The 23,368-nt window shown below is 41.2% G+C and overlaps 2 protein-coding genes across 5 annotated transcripts in view; one reads left to right on the forward strand and one right to left on the reverse strand.

Moving 5' to 3' along the window:
- MARF1 (meiosis regulator and mRNA stability factor 1) overlaps window positions 1–18,733 on the reverse strand; it is a 43,090-nt gene extending 24,357 nt beyond the window's left edge. Inside the window, exons 1-11 of one of the 3 annotated variants that reach the window (XM_024571375.3) lie at window positions 18,586–18,733; window positions 15,038–15,239; window positions 12,125–12,817; window positions 11,227–11,395; window positions 10,162–10,388; window positions 8,790–8,907; window positions 4,027–4,199; window positions 2,193–2,621; window positions 1,839–1,996; window positions 1,603–1,761; window positions 224–365 (exon numbers count right to left, since the gene is read on the reverse strand). In XM_024571375.3, the coding sequence (XP_024427143.2) occupies window positions 224–365; window positions 1,603–1,761; window positions 1,839–1,996; window positions 2,193–2,621; window positions 4,027–4,199; window positions 8,790–8,907; window positions 10,162–10,388; window positions 11,227–11,395; window positions 12,125–12,817; window positions 15,038–15,181 (2,412 nt within the window). In that variant the 5' untranslated portion in view covers window positions 15,182–15,239; window positions 18,586–18,733. The remainder of the gene's footprint in view (window positions 1–223; window positions 366–1,602; window positions 1,762–1,838; window positions 1,997–2,192; window positions 2,622–4,026; window positions 4,200–8,789; window positions 8,908–10,161; window positions 10,389–11,226; window positions 11,396–12,124; window positions 12,818–15,037; window positions 15,240–18,585) is intronic. The other 2 variants (XM_024571377.3, XM_024571376.3) reach the window with 2 other exon arrangements.
- A 4,142-nt stretch (window positions 18,734–22,875) lies between these two features.
- The window catches only part of NDE1 (nudE neurodevelopment protein 1), a 33,530-nt gene continuing 33,037 nt past the window's right edge, over window positions 22,876–23,368 (forward strand). For both annotated transcript variants that reach the window (XM_024571720.3, XM_024571719.3), the window contains exon 1: window positions 22,876–23,026. The gene's annotated coding sequence lies outside the window, so the exon portion shown is untranslated. The remainder of the gene's footprint in view (window positions 23,027–23,368) is intronic.

Here is a 23,368-nt window from a genome sequence, read left to right on the forward strand (position 1 = left end):
TCTGCCCATGACCAGAAGTGCTTCTCTGCTAGTTTCTTGCTCTCTGGGGCTGTGTCCCAAAAACAGAATGTATGGCACCACCAAGAGCAAACCAAGCGAGGGTGTTCACACCCGTTTAGTAACACTTCTATTCTGGCTGTGGTTATGGTGTTCAATTAAGTTCTCTCAACTTGAAATGTCAGCAAAGGGTAAAACAAAGGCAAGAACAAGAGTGAAAGGTTACCTTGCCGTGCCTGGAAAATGCTTCCTGCATGAGCTGCTGCAGCTCCTTCCGGGACAATCTGTAGTCTATGTTGCTGACCTGAATGTCAGCACCATTTGCGAAGGGGTCTGAGCAGTCACTACCAATGCTTGAATTTGCAACACTGAAAGCAAGAGGGGATGTTTTGTTCAAAAGGTTTGGAGACATACTCCTGATTAAGACAAACATATTGAAATTATTATTTTTTTATGTTATCCTATTTAGTTTATATCATTTAGGCTTTGTTTGAAACTATACATAGAACTTGCCACAGTGCAATTTGGTCTTCAAATGTGTACTTATTTATTTATTTGTTTTCAGAGAGGGGGGAAGGGAGGGAAAAAGAGAGGGAGAGAAACATCAATGTGTGAGAGAAATACCAATTGGTTGCCTCTCCCATGCCTCCAGTTGGGGACCTGGTCTGCAACCCAAGCATGTGCCCTGACTGAGATTTGAACTAGCGACATTTCGGTTTGTAGGCCTGCACTCAACCCACTGAGCCATACCAGCCAGGGCTCAAATGTGTTTTTGATTTCAACATATATTGATTTAGACTTTTTGTCAAAAGTACTATTAATGAACCCGTATTAGCAACCAATAAATTATTTAATATGAACTATCATTGGATAATTTAAAACTAAAGGTAGCAATTAATTTTCCACTTTGGGCATTTATTCCCAGGAAATTAGCATGTAATACTGTTAGTCATTTAATCTCCCTCAGCTTCGACAAAGCTAGATATTCTTGCTCATATGCTGCATTTCTTCTCCATGTAAGAAAAAGAAGTTTAGTGTGAATTTTTAAATGTAGTTTTAACAGGTCCAAAGTCACCTTCTATTGTGACTCTTCATCAACCCAGCAGAACACCTATAACACTAGAAGAAGCTCACAGGATGCAACATGGCCTTATGGCTCCTTCTGTCTTCCAAGCCTCCAGAATTACCCGGTGTGAGTTTAGAAAGCTTGTAAGGTAAGTGTCACAGCGATCCTTACTTCCTGTATTTATCCTATGAGTAAGAATCACCAATGCACGTCCAGTTGGGGCCTTTTCCTCAACATGATGAAGACATAAGGAAATGGCAAGGACATCTTAAAGTATTTCCCATTATTAGCCAGGAATTCCAGGACAAGCTTCTTTCTTGGACCTCTGCTTACTGATATCCACAGGGAGGAGGGAAAGATGATGAGAAGCACTGCCCCCAAATATTAGCTAAGCTTACCTGAGGAAAGGGGGCTAGGAGAGGAGAAATGAGACTTCTCTTTTACTTTATGTGCTTCCATATTACTTGAACTCTTTTAAACAAACATACTATCCTTTCTATTGCACGTAACCACCACATGGATCAAGAAGCTGGACTTACCGGGAAGACCAAGACGGAGATGTGAGAAGAGGACTGACTTGCCTAGATGCAATCAACTTGCTAAAAGCAGATGGGTAACTCACTTGGAACAAAGTTTCCTCTTTGTTTTTCTTCTCTACAGGAGAACTGGTAACACTCCGGGCACTGAGGTTCTCTTTTCTGATGGAGGGAAAATCAGAGGTCATTTGTTTTCCTTCACATTGGAGAAGCAACTATGAGAGAGTAATTCAACCTACTTCGGAAGTGTTTTGTAAATGGATTCTGCCATCCCGGAGTTTTTCAGTGCGGGCGCTCCTACACTTGAGTTTCTGTGAGAAGGTGCCACCAGCCTCAGGTTGCCCTGCTGGGATTCACTGTTTCTGGTGCCAGTCTTTGACTCCATGCGGCACAACTCCTTAAGAGAGACAAGCGCAGAGGATTTGCAAATTTAAGTACCCAAGGTGTGTCAGAACCCATACAGAAATCATTTGGCTTTGAGCGTCATCAAAAACAAAAATAAAAAAAGGACACACCAAAAGCAAGCAGGCCTATAAAAAACAAAGAACCCAAACCTACCATAAACTTCAGAAAGCAAGAGGTATCACAATTACCTGTAAACTTTTCACATTTGTGTTTTTTGTAGCAGATCCAGAATTTGCCTGCGACCCTTTTCCAGGCAAGGCTTTGGCACTGGAAGATTGCTCACTTGCATCTTTGATGAGGCACAATTTTGGAATCTTAAGTTTTTTGGGAGACTTCACTTTATCAGTAATTGCATTTGAACTATTTGTTTCACAGAGTTCTCTATTTTTTGGAGTGAATGACACAATGATTCTATTCCCAAAGACATCTTCGTTTTCCATTCGCTTCTGAGCCCGTTCTGCACTATCTTGGTTTATGAAGCGGAGGATTGCACTGCAGCCTGTGATGCTCAGCACTTTCCCACCACAATTATCGGACAGGCGTCTGAGCCTATTGCTGATGCTCTTGCCATCTTTATTTGCTGGTAGGTTATAAACATAGAGCAGAGTGTGGCACTGCTGACACAGAGGAGAAGTGTTACAACAGGTTAACTCAAGGGCACACGTTCAATTACAAAATAAGTACAACAACGAGTGAGCTCCAACAAGCTAGTGACCTTGGAGGGGAGGTAATGATTTACATGGGAGAAGGTGAACTTACTTAGACTAAAAAACATAGAAAGAGAGAAATGTATCTGAAGTTATCACTCTAGTGAATGAGACTGGCAAGATTTAATGTTCTGAATAATGTCTTTTTTCCTGCAAATTGAAACAGAAGGGAAAAAATGTAGCTATCGCCAAAAGACTAAAAACTACTTAACAACAGAAATGAATTAGGAGGGTGGCACCAACGACTGAAGTAGGGCCAGACTCTAGTATCCCCTACTGCGGACAGTCCTTAGCATGTGTTTAATCTTGGCTTGTCCCGGGTATCAGGGAATGCAGGGGGACTAGTAGCTCAAGTGCTTGGATCAGGGGCCCTGGGTCCAGTCTTTGCTCTGCTATGATCATGCTGTGTGACCTCGAATGGATTGCTTACTTCTTCTAAGTGCTGTCTCTCCTTCCTAAAATGAGGACTTTGAGTGAGATAATTTCTAAGGCACTTCTGTAACTCTAAAGTTATTTAATTATGTTAAAATTGCACTTAATGTATGGGATTGCCTACTCTGCTGCTTCATCTACACTATAGCTCCTCTCCATCATTATTATTTCTTTAAGAATTACAAAAATATTCTCTAAGCAACTTAAACACAGCTCAGAATTGCAGTAAACATTCCTATCCCAAATCAAGACTATCAGAAACGCTCATCCTGCTGGCAATATGCTCACATTCTCCTATCACGTGGCTTAACAAGCTACAGGTGTAGCAATAACCTCCTCTAACTGTGCACATGCACGATAGGGAGTACTGCTACAGAAAACAGGCTTAGAGGCCTGCTGGGAGCTTACTGTTTAAATGCCTAAAAACTGTCCAATTATGTTGTTTATCTGACTCCAAACACACCAGTAGGTATAAACCATCACCATATTCTTTAATGTTGCTGAACTTGGAAGCACAGGAGTTAATAACTCTTATTTCATTATTCCTATCCATAGTTCCATCCAATGGAACTTATTCCATTACTTCTATCCACCTGACACAAAGCATTGCTAACTTTGGAGACATTGGCAAGTGGCTATTGGTAAGGTGAATCTAAGTCAATTCCCTATGACATTTAAAAAAATAAAAACAACATTCATACATATCAAGTCTTTGTAAACTTGTAAGAGAAGAACTAAAGGTTTTTAAGCCTTTTGTCAAAATCTGGCCAGTCTCCTATAAAGAAGAGCCTTCCCTAGGCTTGGAGAACCCTTTGTTAAGGGCTGTCTTCAGCCTCCCTGACCTAATGCTGGAATACAGCAAAAAGAATGCAAACTCACTTACGGGCATTTTTAGTGGAGACCTGGGGGGCAGGTCAGAAATGAACTCTTCAAATCTGATCAATTCGTTAGCATGATGCAGCAATGCTTCTGAGGCTTGGTTTTTATGGATCAAAATTATGTGGAAACCATGTCTGTGTCTCAGGTCACTAAGTTCCAAGGCAAAATTGACATCAGCTGAAAGAAAAGGTACAACCCAAACCCATCCCCAAACATTAGAAACACTCGACAGACACAGACAACCCTGCTGACATGTACTAGGAAGAAAGGAATGGCTGGACTGTATTCAGAGTTGCTCCTCTATCCTTTCTAGAATAGGAACACATTTCATATCAGACGAATTCACACAGTAAGACAATTTTACCATATACTTATACCAAACCCAAGGACACGCATTGCTTCTATTAGTAACAGGGAACAAACACTAATATTTTGGGGAGTGGCAACTCTGGAAATTACTCACCTTAGATTTTTAAGATTAGCAACATTGGGTCCAGGGTGAAAAATAAAATTACAGATGATATAATATTGTACACAGAGAGCCCTAAAGATTCTACCAAGAAACTACTAGAACTGATAAATGAATTCAGTAAACTAGCAGGATATAAAAGTCACATTTTTACATGCCAATAATGAACAGAAAGGGAAATTAAGAAAACAACCCAACTCACAATTGCTTCAAAAAGAGTTAGCTACCTAGGAATAAACTTAACCAAGGATATAAAAGACCTGTACTTGGAAAATTATAAGACACTGAAGAAAGAAACTGAAGAAGAGACAAATAAGTGGAAGCACATACAATGTTCAAGGATAGGAAGCATTAACATCATTGAAACGTCCGTACTACACAAAGCAATCTATAGATTCAATGCAATCCCTACCAAGATTCCAATGACGTATTTCACAGACCTAGAACAAATACTTCAAAAACTTATATGGAACCAAAATGATTCCAAATAGCAATAGCAATCTTGAGAAAGAAGAACAAAGTTGGAGAAATCACACTAATATCAAACTATACTATAAGGCCACTGTAATCAAAACAGCACGGTATTGGCATAAAAACAGACATACAGATCAATGGAACAGAATAGAGAGACCTGAAATAAACATACACCTTTATAGTCAATTAATATTTGACACAGGAAGCAAGCACACAAATGGGCTAAAGATAGTTTATTCAATAAATGGTGTTGGGCAAATTGCACAGATATGTATAGAAAATTGAAACCACACCACCTTCGTATATCACACATGAGAATAAATTCAAAATGGATTAAAGACTTAGAGGAATGGCTTGTGAAGGTGGGAGTGATGTGGCTATGGGACACCCTGGAAAGATTTTATTGGAAAGACTTTCCTGACTTCTGGCCAAGATGTTGGCGTAAGCAGACATGCTTTGCCTCCTCACGCAACCACAGAAAGAATTACAACTAGACCTCAAAGCAAGTAACACCCAGAACTGTCAGGAAATCGGGCTGTATGGAAGTTTGACAACCAAGGATTTAAAGACGCCACATTCAACCAGATGGGTAGGCCCTCCCAGAGACGCAGAAATGGGTGGAGAGGGGCAGAGATGTGGTGGTGTGGAAGGAGTGGTCCCACATTCACATGAGGTAGATAAAAATCAGGACGGGTATGGGAGCAAGCCAGACAGCACAGCCCAGGGTTACATCACTAGGAAGATAAATCCTAATAACTCCTGGCTGTAAAAACCAGTGGGGGCTGGGGGGCTGGAAAAAACACCGGATTTTTAAGAGACTTTGCTTAAAGGGACCTCATAGAATTAAAACATATGCAGATCCAGCCCCTCTGGAATTCAGCACCAGGGCAACAGCTGGAAGGGCACTGGTAACACAGAGTGAGTGCCAGGCAAATCTTCAGAAGCTGGGCAGCAGTACTGTCCCCTCTCTGAGCCCTCCCCCAACAGAGAGCCACAAAGCAATGAGGCGGGTTGCCCCACTCTGACAGGTACCTAAGGCTCCACCCTATACAATTATAGGAGCCTTTTCTACAATAGCCCACACTACTAAGACAGGGAGTCAAAGCAGCTCTACCTAATACAAAGAACCAAACACAGGGAGGCTGCCAAATTGAGACGACAAAGAAATCTAGCCCCAATGAAAGAACAGAACAAAACCCCAGAGAAAGTACAAAATGAAACAGAGATAACCAACCTATCAAATGCAGAGTTCAAACCACTGGTGATCAGGATGCTCAAAGAACTCGCTGAGTGCAGCAACACCATAAAAAATACCCAGGCAGAAATGAAGGTTACACTATGTGAAATAACAAAAAATCTACAGGGAATCTACAGAGGAGGGGATGAAGCCGGGATTCAAATCAACAATTTGGAACATAAGGAAGAAATAAGCATTCAACCAGAAGAGCAAGAAGAAAAAAGAATTCAAAAAAACAAGGACAGTATAAGGTGCCTCTGGGACATCTCTAAATGTACCAACATCTGAATCATAGGGATGCCAGAAGGAGAAGAGGAAGAGCAAGAAATTAAAAGCTTATATGAAAAAATAATGAAAGAAAACATCCCTAATTTGATGAGGGAAACAGACATGTAAGTCCAGGAAGCAGAGAGAGTCCCAAGCAAGTTGGACCCAAAGAGGCCCACACCAAGACACATCATAATTAAAATGCCAAAGGTTAAAGATAAAGAGAGAATCTTAAAAGCAGCAAGAGAAAAGCAGAAAGTTATCCACAAAGGAATTCCCATAAGACTGTCAGCTGATTTCTCAAAAGAAACTTTGCAGGCAAGAAGGGATTGGCAAGAAGCATTAAAAGTGATAAAAAGCAAGGACCTACAACCTGGATTACTCTACCCAGCAAAGCTATCATTTAGAATGGAAGGGCAGATAAAGTGCTTCCCAGACAAGATAAAGCTAAAGGAGTTCATCATCACCAAGCCAGTATTACATGAAATGTTAAAGGGACTTACTTAAGAAAAAAAAGATCAAAACTATGAACATTAAAATGGCAACAAATTCCTAAACATCGACAACTGAATCTAGAAAAACAAACTAAGCAAACAACCAGAACGGGAACAGAATCACAGAAATGGAGATCACATGGAGGGTTATCATCAGTGGGTAGGGGGAGGGAGGAGAATAGGGGAAAAGGTACAGGGAATAAGAAGCATAAATGGTAGTGCAAAATAGACAGGGAGGTGTTAAGAACAGTATAGGAAATGGAGAAGCCAAAGAACTTATATGCATTACCCATGGACATGAACTAAGGGAGGGGGTATTGCTGGAGGGAATGGGGGGTACCAGGCAGAGCAGGGCCAAGGGGAGGAAAACTGGGACAACTATAATAGCATAATCAATAAAATATATTTAGAAAATGGATTAAAGACTTAAATGTTAGACTTGAACCCACAAAAATCCTTAATGAAAACACAGGCAGTAAAATCTTACACATAGCTTGTAGCGATATTTTTCCTGATACATCTCCTCAGGCAAGGGAAACAAACAATGGGACTACATCAAACTAAAAAGTTTTTGCACAGCAAAGGAAACCATCAACAAAATAAAAAGGCAACCCACTGACAAGGAGAACATATTCACCAATACATCTGATAAGGGGTTAATGTCCAAAATTTATAAAGAACTTATAAAACTTAACACAAAAAACACAAACAATCCAATTAAAAAATGGACCAAGGAACCTGAACAGACACTTCTCCAAAGAGGACATAGAGATGGCAAATAGACGTATGAAAAGATGCTCAATGGCACTAAGCATCAGAGAATTAAAACCACAATGAGGTATCACCTCACACCTGTCAAAATGGCTATCACTAATAAATCAACAAACAAACAAAAAGTGCTGGTAAGGACGTGGAGAAAGGGGAAGCCTTGTGTATTGCTGGTGGGAATGCAGACTGGCGCAGCCACTGTGGAAAGCAGTATGGTGTTACCTCAAAAAATTAAAAGTGGAATTGCCTATGACCCAGGGATTCTACTTCTGGGAATTTCTCTGAAGAAACCTAAAATGCGAATTCGAAAGAATGTAAGCTCCACTATGCTCACTGCAGTGTTACTTACAATCGCCAAGATTTGGAAGCAGCCCAAGTATTCATCAGCACACGAGTGGATGAAACAGCTATGGTACATTTACACATGGACTACTACTCAGCCATAAAAAGGAAGAAAATTTTACCCTTTGTGACAGTATGGATTGACCTGGAGAACATTATGCTAAGTGAAATAAGCCAGCCAGAGAAAGATAAACACCATATGATCTCACTCATATGTGGAGTCTAATGTATGAACTGAACTAACAGCAAAACAGAGACAGACTCGTAGATGGAGAACAGGACGACAGCCCTGGGGCGCGGGTGGGTGGTGGTAGGAGGAGGGATTGAGCAAAAAAGAAAAAGGACTCATGGACCTGGACAACAGTGTAGTGATTGAAGGGGGAGAGGAGTAGGAGGAGGTGAAAGAGGGCATAAGGGGGACGAATGATAACAGAAAAAAATACAATAAAATAAAATTACATTTTCTTTCTTCTTTAACAAAATTATGTTTTCTTTAATAAACTTGGCCCCACAAGAATCCTTACTCAAGTTCCAAGGAGAAAATACAGTGATCCATGTAGACCCATTTCCCCCCCGAACAGTTCTCAGAGATAAGCATAAATATGCCTTATGTATTTCAGCCTCTTAGAAGTACATTTTAGTTTAATGTGTCTGGCTTCTATGATAATTCCCAAACAGTGTGTTTAGCTGAAATGAGCAGATGTTCCCACACTTACTCGACACAAGAACCACAGTGGCTGGGGCAGTGTGCGTATTTGCAAACCTTCGGAGACTCTGGCGGAGTTTATCATCAGCAGCATTCTTCGCAGTAGCATTGATATGGGCAACAGTTACCTGCATTAATTTATGATAAGGACAAATGACCAAAGACTGAGGTGAGAAAATCACTACACCTTCTGCCCACATCTTAACATCTTGTCTTTGAGGAAAGAAACTCTTTCATTATTATTATTGCAACTTGAAATGGAAAAAAATTACAACCAGATCTCAATAATTTCAAATTTAGCTCTCCATAAGAATTAGCTGGTTCCATTATTACTCCTGTTCTCATCTCTAATCTTTTGCTTTTGCACTTCACCCATCCCCCTTTCAGAAAACAGGCAGAGGAAAGGAAGTGAAATTTGAAGGAGTTATTATGTGAGCTCTCAAAATCGCTGTTGCCAATAATTTGGGAGTGGCAGAGGTTTGATATATAATTAGATTTCAGGCTGTACTTGAAGTCACTTGTCAATGCTGTATACACATCATCCATGGCTTTCAGGATCTGGGGTGAGGGGAGGTGGTGGGGGAGGAGAGAAATCCAGTCCCTAGGGAGCTAAAATATGTTTACTCCTATTAAAATGATCAGGCTCACATATAACAGTCTGCAAAGCAGGAACAGTTTGTTTTGAAAGGTGCTGCAACTACATGCAAAACACAATAGAATTATTAGTTTTTATGAAGAACATAAATATATAATTTTAGGCATCAATATGGTATATCAATGGAATTACTTGTCTAAGAGTCAAAAGAACTGGCTTGTTCCAGTTCAAGAGATCAGGCTTTGGGGTCAATCTGGATTTAAATCCTAGTTCATCCACGTACCGGTCATGTGATCTTAAGACAGTTGCTTAACCACTTGGGGGCCCTCAGTTTCATTTGTAAATTTTAAATAATAAATCCTTGTTCACAGAGCAGTTATGAAAAATCAAAGAAAATGATACATATGTAACCATTAAACTGGTAGCACTGGTCACATATAAGCAGCATTATTGATAGATCAGACTTGATTAAATGATTCCTAGTACAGCAGGCCCTCAAATAACAAATAAAGTCATTTCATTTAATGACATTTTGTTTTAACACTCATGAGCTGCTGTAGGAACTTAATTCTTGTTTATGTCAATTGGCCTATGGTAATGGTTTTCCATTAAATGTCATTTCACTTGAAGCTGCAGAACCTACTGACAACATTAAGTGAGGACTTACTGTACTTCGGGAATAACCTTTTGTTAATTTCCTTTATTTGCAAACTTAGCACAAATGCACATTATTGAACAAATTTTGAAATGTAATTCTTTAACAGATAAGCTTTTTTCTTTTTTTTACCTGGCAATTATTAAGTTCTTGAATCACTTCTTTGTTTTCTTTACTGATGTCACACACACAGATGAATTCTGCTTCTCTGTGGCCTTTAAAAAACTTCTCACGGATTCTATGTACAACAGCAGAGGCTGAGCGGCCAGAGGGAACTGAGCAGTTTTCAATATCCCAAAAAACTCCAATGGGGGGTAAGTTTTCCAGCACCTGTCCGGCTAGTGCAACTTCTGGTGACCCTGAAGAAATGTTAACACTTTGAATTAGATATAATGAAACAGAAATGGCAAAATTAGATAGCTAGGTACCTATCATTCTTAGTGGTAGAAAAACAAAATTATTGTGGATATGAATTTTAACTATACCTCACTGTTCGATTTAATAAAAGAAACCACCCTTAAGCTGCCATAGTATCTCCAGTAGAGGAGAGGACAAATCTAAAGGACAAGTTACTTTAAGTCCACAGTAATCCATCGCAAAACACAAGCCATTCTCATGCTGACCACCTATGCGTCTCTGAATACTAACACGTAGGTGAATGGACCCTGCAGCTCTGGGACCTGATTTTCATGCTCCACTCATGCTTGTCCACCTACTCAGTATGAAAGAATAATGAGAAGGTGACGAAAGATGAAGTTTTTACTGTCCTTAGTTTTAACTGACTTTTAGCATGACATTAACATCTGATTTAATATTTTAAAAATATTTTCAATAAATAAAATATCACATTAATTATGTTTGGGAGAAATGCTCTTAGGTTTTCAAATATCCTTTTTCAGCAGCCATTACTAAATCTTTCTAAATACTAAGTCCTTTTAGAGAGTAAACAATTAACATACTCCCCATTTTTCTATACACAGCTTCTGATCTCAAAGAGCCTCAGCCCAATATAAAGAGCAAATGACTTAGTCATCTATAAAAATTTTTAAAAATTTACCAAGAGATAAAAATGGGAACTCACGTACATAGTAGCTTTAGAACCACTAGGACTCTTTTAGAGGCAGTTAAATGCAGAGTTAGTTATCAGATATTAAAAACTATGTAAATATGCACATTTTATACCACATTGTCATTTACCAAATTTCGAAGCAGCTTTGTCTAGACCAGTTGCCAATAACAATGTGGTCTCCTTCCCTTTGGTTCCACAGCCATTACACAGAGGAATAGTAACAGGTGCAGTCTGAGTATTTGGAGGTGGTATATTTGGCCAGACTTTAGCAGCAGCAATTATACTATTTCTTGCCGGCTGTTTTAAAATTTTTAGAAAAAAAGGTTTCAGGTACATCATTTCAGAACCTACAGTTACATATAACTGAAAATGCATCCTAAGTGTTTCTCCTTTCCAACTGCTAGTCTCTAATAAAATGTCTTCTCAAATCATCTTTCCCAGAACTATCAGTGTTCAATTCATAAACTCCCTTCAAGAAGTAGCTTGAAATGATCAGGGGAGACAGTCACAAGATCAGACCTTTACGTTCTGGGGTATGTGTCTGCTGCCACGGAGACCTCAGACACACTTTACATAAAGGGAATTAAAGTCTTCACTTAAACATAGGCGGACTGGGCCAAGTTCCCCACATTATTACAAAAGGACAACACGCAGTTACCTACATTACATGGATACGTACGTCCGTGTATAGTGTGAGTATTGGTTATATGAAATCACAATCGTGCCTCTACCCTGAAGGACAAAACAGAACCTGAGGCATTGCTGAACTAGGTTCACATGTAGAAAACAGACTACAAGAGGCCCAAAGAACATAAACTATATAAATAATTACCCTCTACCTATCTGAACGGTCCCTCCCCTTTGATTCTTCAGGAGCAGCAGAAGTTATGCTCATGGGGAGAGAGCTACATCATGGAAGGTTCTTCAACCCCATGCACAATAAAGGTTTTCAAGACATACCCACTTTAAAATTGTCATTCCTTAAACCTCAGCTGCCCCCGATATATCAAATAAAGAGATACAAACCTTGTTTAGACAGTCTTCGCAGTAAAGGGAGCCCTTCAGACACACCGGAGGGACCACATTTAGGTGCAAAGAGTTGGTGCACAAGTGAGGCGTTAGCTCCGACTGGGAAATGTGCTCTTCCACGTGCCCTGGAGCCCCACTTGAGAAATCAGAACAGGGGAGATAGCCTGCGGAGGTACAGCCCTGGACAGCCGGGAACGGATGCAGCTTATGCACGTTACCATGGCATGACTGGAAATGGAGCTTTCCACAACAGGGCAGGTGTTGGCAGGAAGAGAGATTACTTTCTAGACACATGCTGGGAAAGTCACTTGCAATGCTGGCCATATTGTTCCTAGCTAAGGCATTCTGGAGTGAAGACGCAGACTGGAAAGCGAATCCTGACCCTACCTGACATGTGATTGTCCTGGTGCTTTGCGAATCTAAGAGTGTGCCCGTGTGAATCAATCTACCAGTACCTCCGCCACCGCCACCGCCACCACCACCGCCAAAATGCATTGGTGAAGTGGAGGGTTCATTAGTGCAACGAGCACAGCAGCTTACTTTGGGGACAGTTGGAAGCTGTATTTTAGTTTGCTGAAGAGAATGAGTATCTGGAAGTGGAACTGCTGGAAAAAGTTTAGAGCCAGCATGAAGGGGAGATGGTACATCCTTTAATTCCACAGCAGCTTTCTTGTTCTCCATGTAATCTTTCTGAGGGGAAAAAAAACCAGAACACCAGTCAATTTTATGAGGCCAGTGATGCATCTGGTTACATCCTATTGCATTCAACAACAGAAACAGTGTTCAATCCTGTCTGTACCACTCAATCATGACCAAACAAAATGAAATAGCAGCTCGAACCAGGGGCATCTTCAAAGAGGTCTGTAGGAGGTGAACATGGAAAGACAACCAAAGTTAAGACAGCATTCTTCCTAAACTTTAAGGGACTAGGGGAAGGGTGTTCAGCAAGCCAAGTTAACCGTCTATGTCTCAGTTACCTCCCTCTGATAACTTTCCCTTGCCTCACAGTGTCTCCTGAAGACAAAACAGGTGGTATGAAACAATACAGTCACAAACAGCACTCAATAAAGATGGCTTATAAGCAAAGTGCTTTGAGTAAAATACTTAACGGTCTTGCAGTCAAGTCACAAGGAGTTTTAGTAAGGTCCTCCAGATAAGATTCCAAACAGTACGGATGGCATGCTCAGCCATCTCCCCAAGTGACCCCTCTGTGGAAAAGTCTATAAATGTGCCGCTGAAGACATTTAGCAAACCTGAGGGTATCCTGACCTAAAGCCATAATGCCAACAATTATTCCGGAGCCAGTGAAAAAAGTTAAGAGTAAGCAGAAAACTGTCTGGGAAAAGGTACAAGAGAAATAGTTTGTCGTATTCCTCCAACAGACATAGGAGGCCAACATATTTGTAAAGGCTGCCGCATGGCAGTAGTGTCAGACGCCTGGGTTTGCATGGGATACTCAACAATAAAATAATAGCAAACACATAAAGCTCTCAGCAGAGTCCCTGACCCCTGAAAGGAGATCCAACTGATCAAGAGCTTTTATGGACGAACTGTAGGCACTGTTAAGATGAAGACGATGCCCTTATGCAGTGTTTGAGACATGCTCACCCTTTGGAGCATGGAAGGGTCCATCTGACTGCTATGATTTCATTCCTTATGCTGTGAGTCTACACTCGTCCAGGAGAAATCTGGATTTTCAGATAGACTCTTCCTAAAAGGGAGGTAATAGCAATGGGCTGACAATCCAACAAGCAATGTATTCTGCCCTTTTGGTAATTACAGTTCAAGCTGGAAATGATCACACTGGCATTCTGATTTACAGAGATTTGGCTCTTATGAGCAGGGTTATTGTGAGTTGGTCCCTTTGAACATACTCAATTCTGGATGCCATTGACAAAAATCAAGTTTCTGGATCTGTGAAGTGGAGAATGCAATTCTGTACCATGTAATTTCATGAGGGCCAGATCTGCCATCCCAGGGAAGCTTGCTTGAGCTGCCAACCCTTGTTGTCCCTAAAGTAAAACATTTCTGAAATGACCCAAATTACTGATGCCATATAACAAAGATAACTGACAACCTGAAGAAGACACAGTGTTTGACTTTCTAAAAAAGTATTAATACCTTTACATAAATTCATTAGAAAGTCTCATTTAAATCCCAAATATAACAGCAAAAAGAAATAGAAAGGTGGTAACGTTATATATGAAATGAAATCAGAAAAAGTCAAAATCACTAAGAAAAGGCACAGGAAGAAGTTGGAGACATATTTAAATATTCAAGAGAAATCCTGAACAGAAAAAGACTGTCAATAAGGTCCTATCAATCTTTCCTTGATTATAAGACTCAAAAGTCAGAAGGCTTATACTTTCCAATTTTAATCTTCAAGGTGGATTTTATCTTTGGAATCTGTGACTTTAATGAGAAACACTTCTTCCAAAAATGTTAACATCAAATATTTAAAGCATCTACTGTTGCCCTGACTGGTGTGGCTCAGTGGGTTGGGTGTTGTCCTACAAACTGAAGGGTCACCGGTTTAGTTCCTAGTCAGAGCACATGCCTGGGTTGCAGACCAGGTCCCCAGTTAGGGGTGTGAGAAAGGCAACTGCTTGATATTTGTCTCCCACACTGATATTTCTCTCCCTCTCTTTCTCCCTCCCTTCCCCTCACTCTAAAAATAAATAAAATCTTAAAAAAAAATAAAGTATCTACTGTTACTTAGAGGGGAAATACAGGTGTTAAAAAATTATGCTCTCATTGAGTCAGGAATTATTAATAATGTGCTACAAGAAGAAATATAAGCGGGATACAAGGAAAACTTAGCACAGACTCCAGGGAGAAAGACTGCCCCAGATGGAGCACTCATCTATTTGCACTGGGAATTTCTATGTCCTTAGTCTTGCACATAGTTACCGTTTGGGGACTAAGTGGCAACGTCTGCTCAGGACGAGAAAAGCAATTAGAGAATTTCCAAAGCCATGGCTTAGCATCATTATCTTGTTGCAGCCATCCACGCGTTCTACTGCAGGAGTTCTCAGTTCCGTTTTCTTCCATCATACAGCCACACAAAATTGTTCAACATTCTTTCATCATTCTTTTCTTTCATTCTTCCACCCTGTTAAGAATGAGATTTTAATGTTATCTATATGCATAGGTACAAATTTTACTATGAAAATGTGAGACTGCAACTATATTTATGGTGCAATGGCTCCCAACAAGACAAATCGTAAGGAACAAAAGTATAAGAGCTTTCAAAGAACATTACATGTTACTAAAATTTGGTAAACTTGGTTGACTGTTTATGCTTAAATTCCGACTATACCAACATGATTTTTAAATATCCTCTAATCTTCCACTCCTCATGTTCCATAGTTCTTCCAATAAAAACGAACTCTGGATGAGCCCTATTTCTTTTCTATGAACAGCCATGCTTGAGTGAAGTACCAGACAAATCTTGGACATCTGCCCGTCCCTGAGTGAAACTTCTCATTACTTAGCTAGAGACAACCTCCTCCAGCCCCGAGAAGACTTTTTCTATAGTTTTTCTTAATTCTTCTCAACCATCTCGCCCTAAAGACTTTACTTGTGAGAGTCAAAAAGTTAACAGCAGAGAGCATGTAATTTTCATGAAAGAATTACTGCATGTCCTCATAACCAATTATGTAAGATTTTCAAACTGATTTAAGAGCAAACAATCCCACTGTGTCTTTGATGAGTATGAAAGTTCCGGATTGTGTGACCTCTGTAGACTTCAACTTTGATTCTGCTATAGAACAAATCAAACCAATTTCTAGTTTACTTATGAAAGTACAATCTGGTACCAACAAAAAATCTAACAGGAATTTTAAGTCACATATATGCTATATCCACTCCAATGTAACACTTAAAACAGTACAATAAAAGTAGATCAAATCGATAATAGCTATTGGGCATAAAGGCAGCCTGCCAATGGTAAAGACAACTGAATCTCATTTCCAAGTCGTCCTCGCCATCATACCCCAACCACCACCTACTCTCAACTACAGGGGCCATTTTAAGGTTATTAATTTATCTCTCAGAAATTTAACCTGGGCATACAGAAAAGAATTCCTTTTAGCTATCTCCCTCATAAGATCCTCATTTAAAGTGGTTTTAACATTTACAAAGGAGGGTGAGGGGAGAGATGACTGTACAAATACCATATTTATGGTATAAGAGAGCTGACCATATAAAGCAGGGGTAGGCAAACTGGCCCACCAGCCAAAACCAGTCCACTGCTTGTATTTAAATGGCCTTTAAACTATATGTATTTTACATTTTTAAATTCTTAGAAAAAAGTAATATTGTTTTATGACAAAACTGCATGAAATTCAAATGTTCACACTCATTTGTTTTAACTCCTGTGTGTGGCTGATTTTTATACAATTGCAGACTTAAGTATTTGTAACAGAGACTACATGTCCTACAAAGCCTAAGATACTTACTATTTCACACTTACGTCGAAGCCAGGAAACTTCAATGAATTTTTGGTTCTAGCTCTGAAAAGTCTAGCTAATTTCTCCCCTGTCCACCTCACAGCATTACCGAGGGTGAAAAAATTAAAGAGCCCACCATCTGTTTGTTTTCACCAGTGTATCACCTGTGCCAAGCACAGGGCCTGGCTGCTCAGTATATACTAAGTAAATATTTGTATTTTACCTAGCTGTTTACAATTAGGAGTTAATTTGGAGACAGAGATGAAGTTAACTGCCATAATGTTAGTAAATTACGCTACTTGTTTTTCCTCTTAAATACAACTTTTGTATTTCCCCACAATCTCCTCTACATCATAAGAATTTGGATGTTCATGATATACACAACTTCAACATGTTCCTGCAAACTTCTTCAAGGCCAGTCCTGAAAATGAGCTGACAAGTAGAGTACCATATAGTTTAATAGGCATTTTTACTTAACATTATTTCTGCATTCAGCAAATATTTACTTACTATTTGCTATGTAGCAGGCCTATGCTTGGCACAGGGACACAATGATGAGAACAACCAGACAATGAGATCCATTTATGTCAATTTTTCTCCACGGTAAATCTGTGAGATAGACTCGGGAGAAACTGGCCACATTTTACAGAGGAGAAAATATAAGTTTCTGAAGTTTTGTAACTTGCCCAATTAGAAAGGGAGCAAACTAGGCTTGCCCAATTCTTTCTACTACACCAAGGTACCTTCTGTATTGCTCAACACAGCAATAGAGAGTACACACATATTAGCTTGTTAGTGGCTTGCACCTGGAAATTTTCCCAAATACTCCTGGGAATGCCACTAAGTAACTTAAGAGAGCTAAAGCAAGTTGTCTTTGATTTGAGTTTGTCTCACTTCTACCATTATCTCTTGGAATCTCTGAGCAATTCAGATAGTGTTTGAAAGTACAGATTTGGAAGTCAGACTGCGTGCATATTACTCCCCAATTGTGCAGCTTCTTCTCTGGGCAGCTTTGGATAACTCACAAGCTCTCAAACCTCAGATCCCATCTGTAAAATGGGCCTTATAATAATAGTAGCACCCTCATAGAGCTGTTGTTTGAATTAAATAAGACAACCGAAGTAGAAAATTTAGCAGTGGTTTTCTCTTAACACCCTAAACCCCTACACCACCCCATCCCATTACTTTTTTTTTTAAATAGCTTTTCTATCTAAAATTGCCTTACTTGCTTTATTTTCTGTCCCCGCCACCTGAATAAACTCCACGACAGTAGAGATCATGTTTTCTTACTCATTTTTGTATCTCCTGCATCTAGCACATATCGATAATAGCTCAACGAATGAAGAGTTCCATGAATGTCTACGAAGACCGTTAAGGTTTCAATCTCCCTCTATGCAAGAGTATTTTCTGCTCAGAGATGTTAGGAAGTTGAAAAGGTATAACTGTAACTAGAGAGCTCTTGGTAATACCAGAAAGGTGCTTGGGAAACTGTAAAAGGTATATCAAGGTGTGGCGTTACAATCAATAGTGGGAGTGGCTCAAGCCCTAAGAAAATTCAACACCATCCTTAAAACCAGAGGCTGCACAGCCCAGTGTTGAAAAGCTGGAGCTTGCAAGTGCTCGGCGGAGCGGGGAGTGGGGGGAAGGGTTGCAAATACACCCGCCTCGTCTTCCTCTTAACCTTCCAACTGTGCAAACTCCTCTGGCAAGGTTGCTCTCCATCGGGGAGCACGGAGAAAGGTGCAGGCGGAGAGCCAAACAACCCCAAAGTACAGCAAAGGCACAGCAGTGACAGTTGTGAACGGATACGAAAGGGAGATAACCCAAACTTTTAGTAGGGGCATGACTAGTGGGTCTCAGCCCTTCCCCTCAAGACTAAACCAACCTTCTGCACCCCGGCCAGCAAAAGGCAGGGGAAGGGCGGAGACACTGTCTTTCCTCCAGCCTGGTGGCCCCAAAGCAATGGGTCCATCATGGACTAATTCCCAGCGGTGCCAGCACACTCACCTCATCGGCCAGCTCCACCTTCGCTCACATTCCGACCCCGCCGCCTTCCCCCCGCCCCTCCAGGCCCTTTGTTTTGATTCCCGACTCCGCAGCCCCCGCCGCCGCCGCCAAGCGCACCCTCCACTTCCGCTTCCGTACCGCACCGCCCCAGTCGTAAAACCGACGCCCTTTTCTTTCCCTCGCTCCGCCCCTTCCTCCACCCCTCCCCTGCCGCCATGCCCTCTCCGCGCAGGGAGTGCTGGGAACCTGGGGGGGGCGGGGCCTCGCGGCCCTGCAGCCTCGTCAGGCTCAGTCCCCTCCCGATAAACCTTTAAATAGAGACCTTCCCCGGGGGCGGCCCTGGCTTTTTTGGCGAAAACCCCCAATTTAAGGAGGCGTTTACTCTAGCTTATCGTTGTGGAGTGGAAGGAACCTAAGAGCAGAGAATTAGGGAGTTTTGAAGTGGAACTGAGGGAAAAAACCTGCTAACCAGGATTTAATACAATGCACTTCTTTCCGTCTTTTGAGGAAAGGCGATTTAAATCGGATTTCGATGAAAAACCCCAATGTTGTGGTTTTCTCTCTCCTCTCTTTCTGCGTCTGTCTCTCCATCCTCTCTCGCTCTCGTCTTGTCACGTGATTCTACTTTAAAAAAAAATTAAATGACGCATATTTTTCACAGCATACTTAATCTACTGCAGCCTAGTGGCGAGTGGGGAAAAAAGTGTCAACCGAGTTAACCTCCAAGTCCTTCGGGTCGGCAGGGTTTCTCGCAGGCTTATGACCAAGCTGGCAAGAATAAAGTGTTCTAGGACTAGGTTGGATGTTGTCACCAACAATTAAGAGGTCCTCGTGACTTAAGTGAAAAAACGTGATTTTTAAAAGCCCTGGGCCGGAGCTTGTTATAAGTCCACACAACTTTTCCAGTGGCAGGCTGGGCGAGCAAAAAGTACATCTTGTACTTGAAAAAGCCTCGGGGAGCAAATAACAGCATGTATTTTGGGTGGATAGCTACCTCCTGTTTGGTTCCCCCGCCTCCCCTTTACCTCGAAATCTACTTTTACCTGAGATTTTTCAAAAACAATTTTTTAACTTAGCACCGTGGTCATTTGCAAAACTGCCAGCGGCTCACCAGTTCCTGTTGTAAATTAGAAAAACAAAGCACGCATCTCATATGTAAATCTGGATATAGTTTAGGATGTACTTGCTGCCTACTCCGGAAAAGTTTATTGCCAAGAGACAGATTCACTCTGCAGAAGAATCAATCACTAGAAATTGTCACAATAGCGTGTAGGCCTCCACACCCCATGAGTCTTCGGTGTGAAGCAATTTCATTAGGCAATTCCCAGTCGGTGGGGTGAGTTTCAGGGGAAGCGAAGACATCCTGGGAGACACGCATTGCGGAGGCAAGATCGAACACATAGCCGAAGAGTCCTTTGTGCTTGAATTTCATTTTCCAGTAGGCAGATGACAAGTACACACACATCATCTGCCCACTTAGGTATTTATTACTGCTGAGTAAATCTTCATTGTGTCTGTGTGGTATTTTCCAAGTGGGAATTAGAACAGATGGGAAAGCAACTCCGTTTCTAGCTGGGTGTTTTTTTTTTTTGAGTACCAAATATGCTTTTCTTTAGGGGTGTTTTTCTTTTTCCTTATTCTAGTTGAGTATCTCTGAACACAGACCGTATTAACTGAAAGTATAAAAAAGGAAACTAATTGGATTTTTTTAAATTCTTTTTAAAAGCACTTGTTAGCTACAGAAGATAATAAAGAGCAGATGTATTTTGTTTGACTGCTTGGCATTCTTTCAAAACTAGAGTTGTGCCTGGTCTCGACAGGTTAAATGCAGTAAATAAAAATGAATAAATCATATGAAATGTAACACTAATGAAAAGTCTGAATTACAAATAATTTTTAAAGAAATGCAGTTTTACTGTTTTCTGTAACACGCTAGCCTATGTAGAGTAAGTGTACCAGCTATGGGAAGCAGATAATTATGAACCCCAAAACAATCTGTTATTTGTGAAAGAGTGCTTTACCATTTTCCTTAAGATATATTTTCTTAAATATAGCCTCTATTTCTTTGCTGGGCAAACTCTTTTAACAGGGAGTAAGAGTAACTTTCAGTTTTTTTCCTTGTCTAAATTATAATCTTCATGTTTATGAAACAAGGATGAAGGTTGTTTTTGTGTGCTGTTTAAGCAGCTACAATGCTTTACATTGAATTCAGCTCTTAGACGAACCTGGCTGCTACTAAAGGAGTTTCTCCTGCAGCAACTTCTCTTCCGTGTTATGTTAGGTATAGAGTTTTGAAATGATTAAGTATGATGGGAGGCCTTAAGAGAAACCGAGTTCTCTGCTCATTCATATCTGAACACTAGAGGGAAAAAAATGGAGTAAAGAGCGCATAAAGTTTTAAAGTACACCAAAAATTCCCTTTCATTTTCAACGCTTTATCTAATGACTGTTACCTAAACTCCAGTTCCTAAAGACGAGTTTAATAATGACAATCATTTCAATGTCCTCTCCCTTTTTTAAAATGGAAAATGAACAAAATTGAAAGCCAACTAGTTGCCCTGGCCGGTGTGGCTCAGTTGGTTGGGTGTCATCCTGCAAAGCGAAACGTCAGCAGTTAAATTCCTGGTCAGGGCATGTGCCTGGGTCATAGGCTGGGACCCTGGTTGGGGCATGGGCAAGGGGCAACTGATTGATGTTTCCTCTAGTGTCAGTGTTTCTCTCCCTTTCTTTCTCCCTAACTGGGCCTTAAATAAATAAATAAATAAATAAATTCTTAAAAAAAAAACCAGAAGAAAGCCAACTAGTAGACATGACTTGATCAGGGCCATTTCAGATGGTTATCAATTCGTGCTTCAGTTTATCTGTAAACTGGGGTGATTGTTCCCTGTCCAGAAACCTCACACAATGGCGAGGCTCAATAAAATTCTGCAATGAACAAAAGCCTAAGAGCAAATGTGTCAAGAGAAAGCAATGATTTATTAGCAATTGTGACCAGCATGGAAGTTTTCCCAAAAGACATTTTGGTACTTTCCTTAACCCTGTTAATGTAGGTGGTGGTTCCCTTTTGTGTCTCTGAGCTTCTTCAGGAATTAGTGAGGAGTCAAAACAAAAGAGAATTAGAGAAAGGTCATTCGTAACCATTGCAGGGAGACAGGCGGGATTCTATGAATGTGGTTGGAATCTTCAAAGTACCTAAGATCTTTTTGCCTGTAGTGCAGTGCTGGAAAACACGAGTGTAGGCATCAAACAGACCCAGCTTTAGTCTGATTTCTTACTTATTAATTGTGAGACCTTGGGCAACACATGAACTTCCCACACCTTTGTTTCTCATCTTTAAAATGAAGACAACAAACATGTTTCCTGTGGTTCTCATCATCCTGGTCTCTGCTCCATTGTCATCTCCTGGAGTGGCCTTCCCTGACCATTTTATCTGAAATGACTCCTTCCTGGCCCTTTTCTATCACATGACATTGCATTATTCATAGCACTTATTAAAGTCTGAAATTATTTTACTTTTTCTGTTTGCTGGTTTAGTGTGTTTCTTTTTTGATACTATAAGTTCTTTGACAATAGGCATCTTGGCTGACGTTTACTGTGCTTTAAGCGTGAGTCCTCAATAAATGATTGTTGGTGAACAATTAGGATTGCTGTGAGAATTAAAAGAAAAAACCCAAGTCAAGAAGTCATTATTGTGCCTAACACACATAACCAATTAAAAAAATCATGATCACTTAACAAATACATAGATTATACTTTATGTGTTAGACACTCTTTTACAAACCCTATCAGGAATCCCATCTTATAGATTAGAAAACTAAGTCACACAGAGTACTTTGTCCAAGATCATGCAGCTAGTAAGGGGCAGAGTTAGCATTCAAAGAGGCTTGAAATCAAAGTCTTACGCACTAAATTTTGCTACCTTCGAAGAAGGTAGTAATGTTGAAAATTTTATTTAGTGTGTAAAGGAGTGGGAAGAACATGGGCCATTGCTTAGCCAAAGCGGACCTGAATCTTTGTCCTTTTCTCTGATTTGGGCAAAATGCAAGAACAGAAAAATGCAATCAGAATAAAGGGGAGGGAGTCGTATTCTCTCTAAGTGCATTGGCCCCGCAAGTCCAAGCCTATTCCGCGGGTGTCCGGGGAGTAGCCAGCCTTCTCAAAGGCAGGCCAGGTCCCCGCCCAGCAGCCAGAGTCTACCAACCCTCTCCCGTCTCAGGTACGCCGCGTGGCCGCGCCGCGCCCCGGCCCTGGCAAAAAAGTTTCCAAATCGCGCTGCTCGGCTCTGATTGGCCTAGGCGGACGCGGTCCCGTGGAGGAGCAGCCAATGAGCGACGCGGGCTGCGAGCGGCAGGACAGTGGCGAGGGCCAGAGGTCTGGGCCGCACCGCCCTCAGCCGCCGCTGCTGTTGCGTTAGCCGCTAGTCTTCGTCGCCCGCGCCCGGGTAAGTGCAGAACTACAGGCGCCGCCGGGGGTGAGGGCCGCTGGGAAACTCTTTTGCCTCGCCCTGCCGCCAGATGCACTCTCGGGACCCCCGGCAGTCGCCCTGCAGAGACCCCTCGGCTCTCCTAGCTTGCGCGTCGCTTCCCTGCTGCCGGGACTGCGCCGGTCTCGGGCGCTGGGCTCGAAAATCCCGCTTTTCTGGAGCCTCCCTTCCTAACTTTGTATCTTGCCACCCTTGTGTCCTCGCGCCCTGTTCCTCGCCTTTGCCAACTTTCTTTTTATTGCTGCCCTCCTCCCTCCTTGACTTCCTTGGTCCTTCTGCCCTCCTCGTCTCCAGTCCTCG

This window comes from Desmodus rotundus, chromosome 1, assembly GCF_022682495.2.
Source record: "Desmodus rotundus isolate HL8 chromosome 1, HLdesRot8A.1, whole genome shotgun sequence".
Taxonomy (NCBI): Eukaryota; Metazoa; Chordata; class Mammalia; order Chiroptera; family Phyllostomidae; genus Desmodus; species Desmodus rotundus.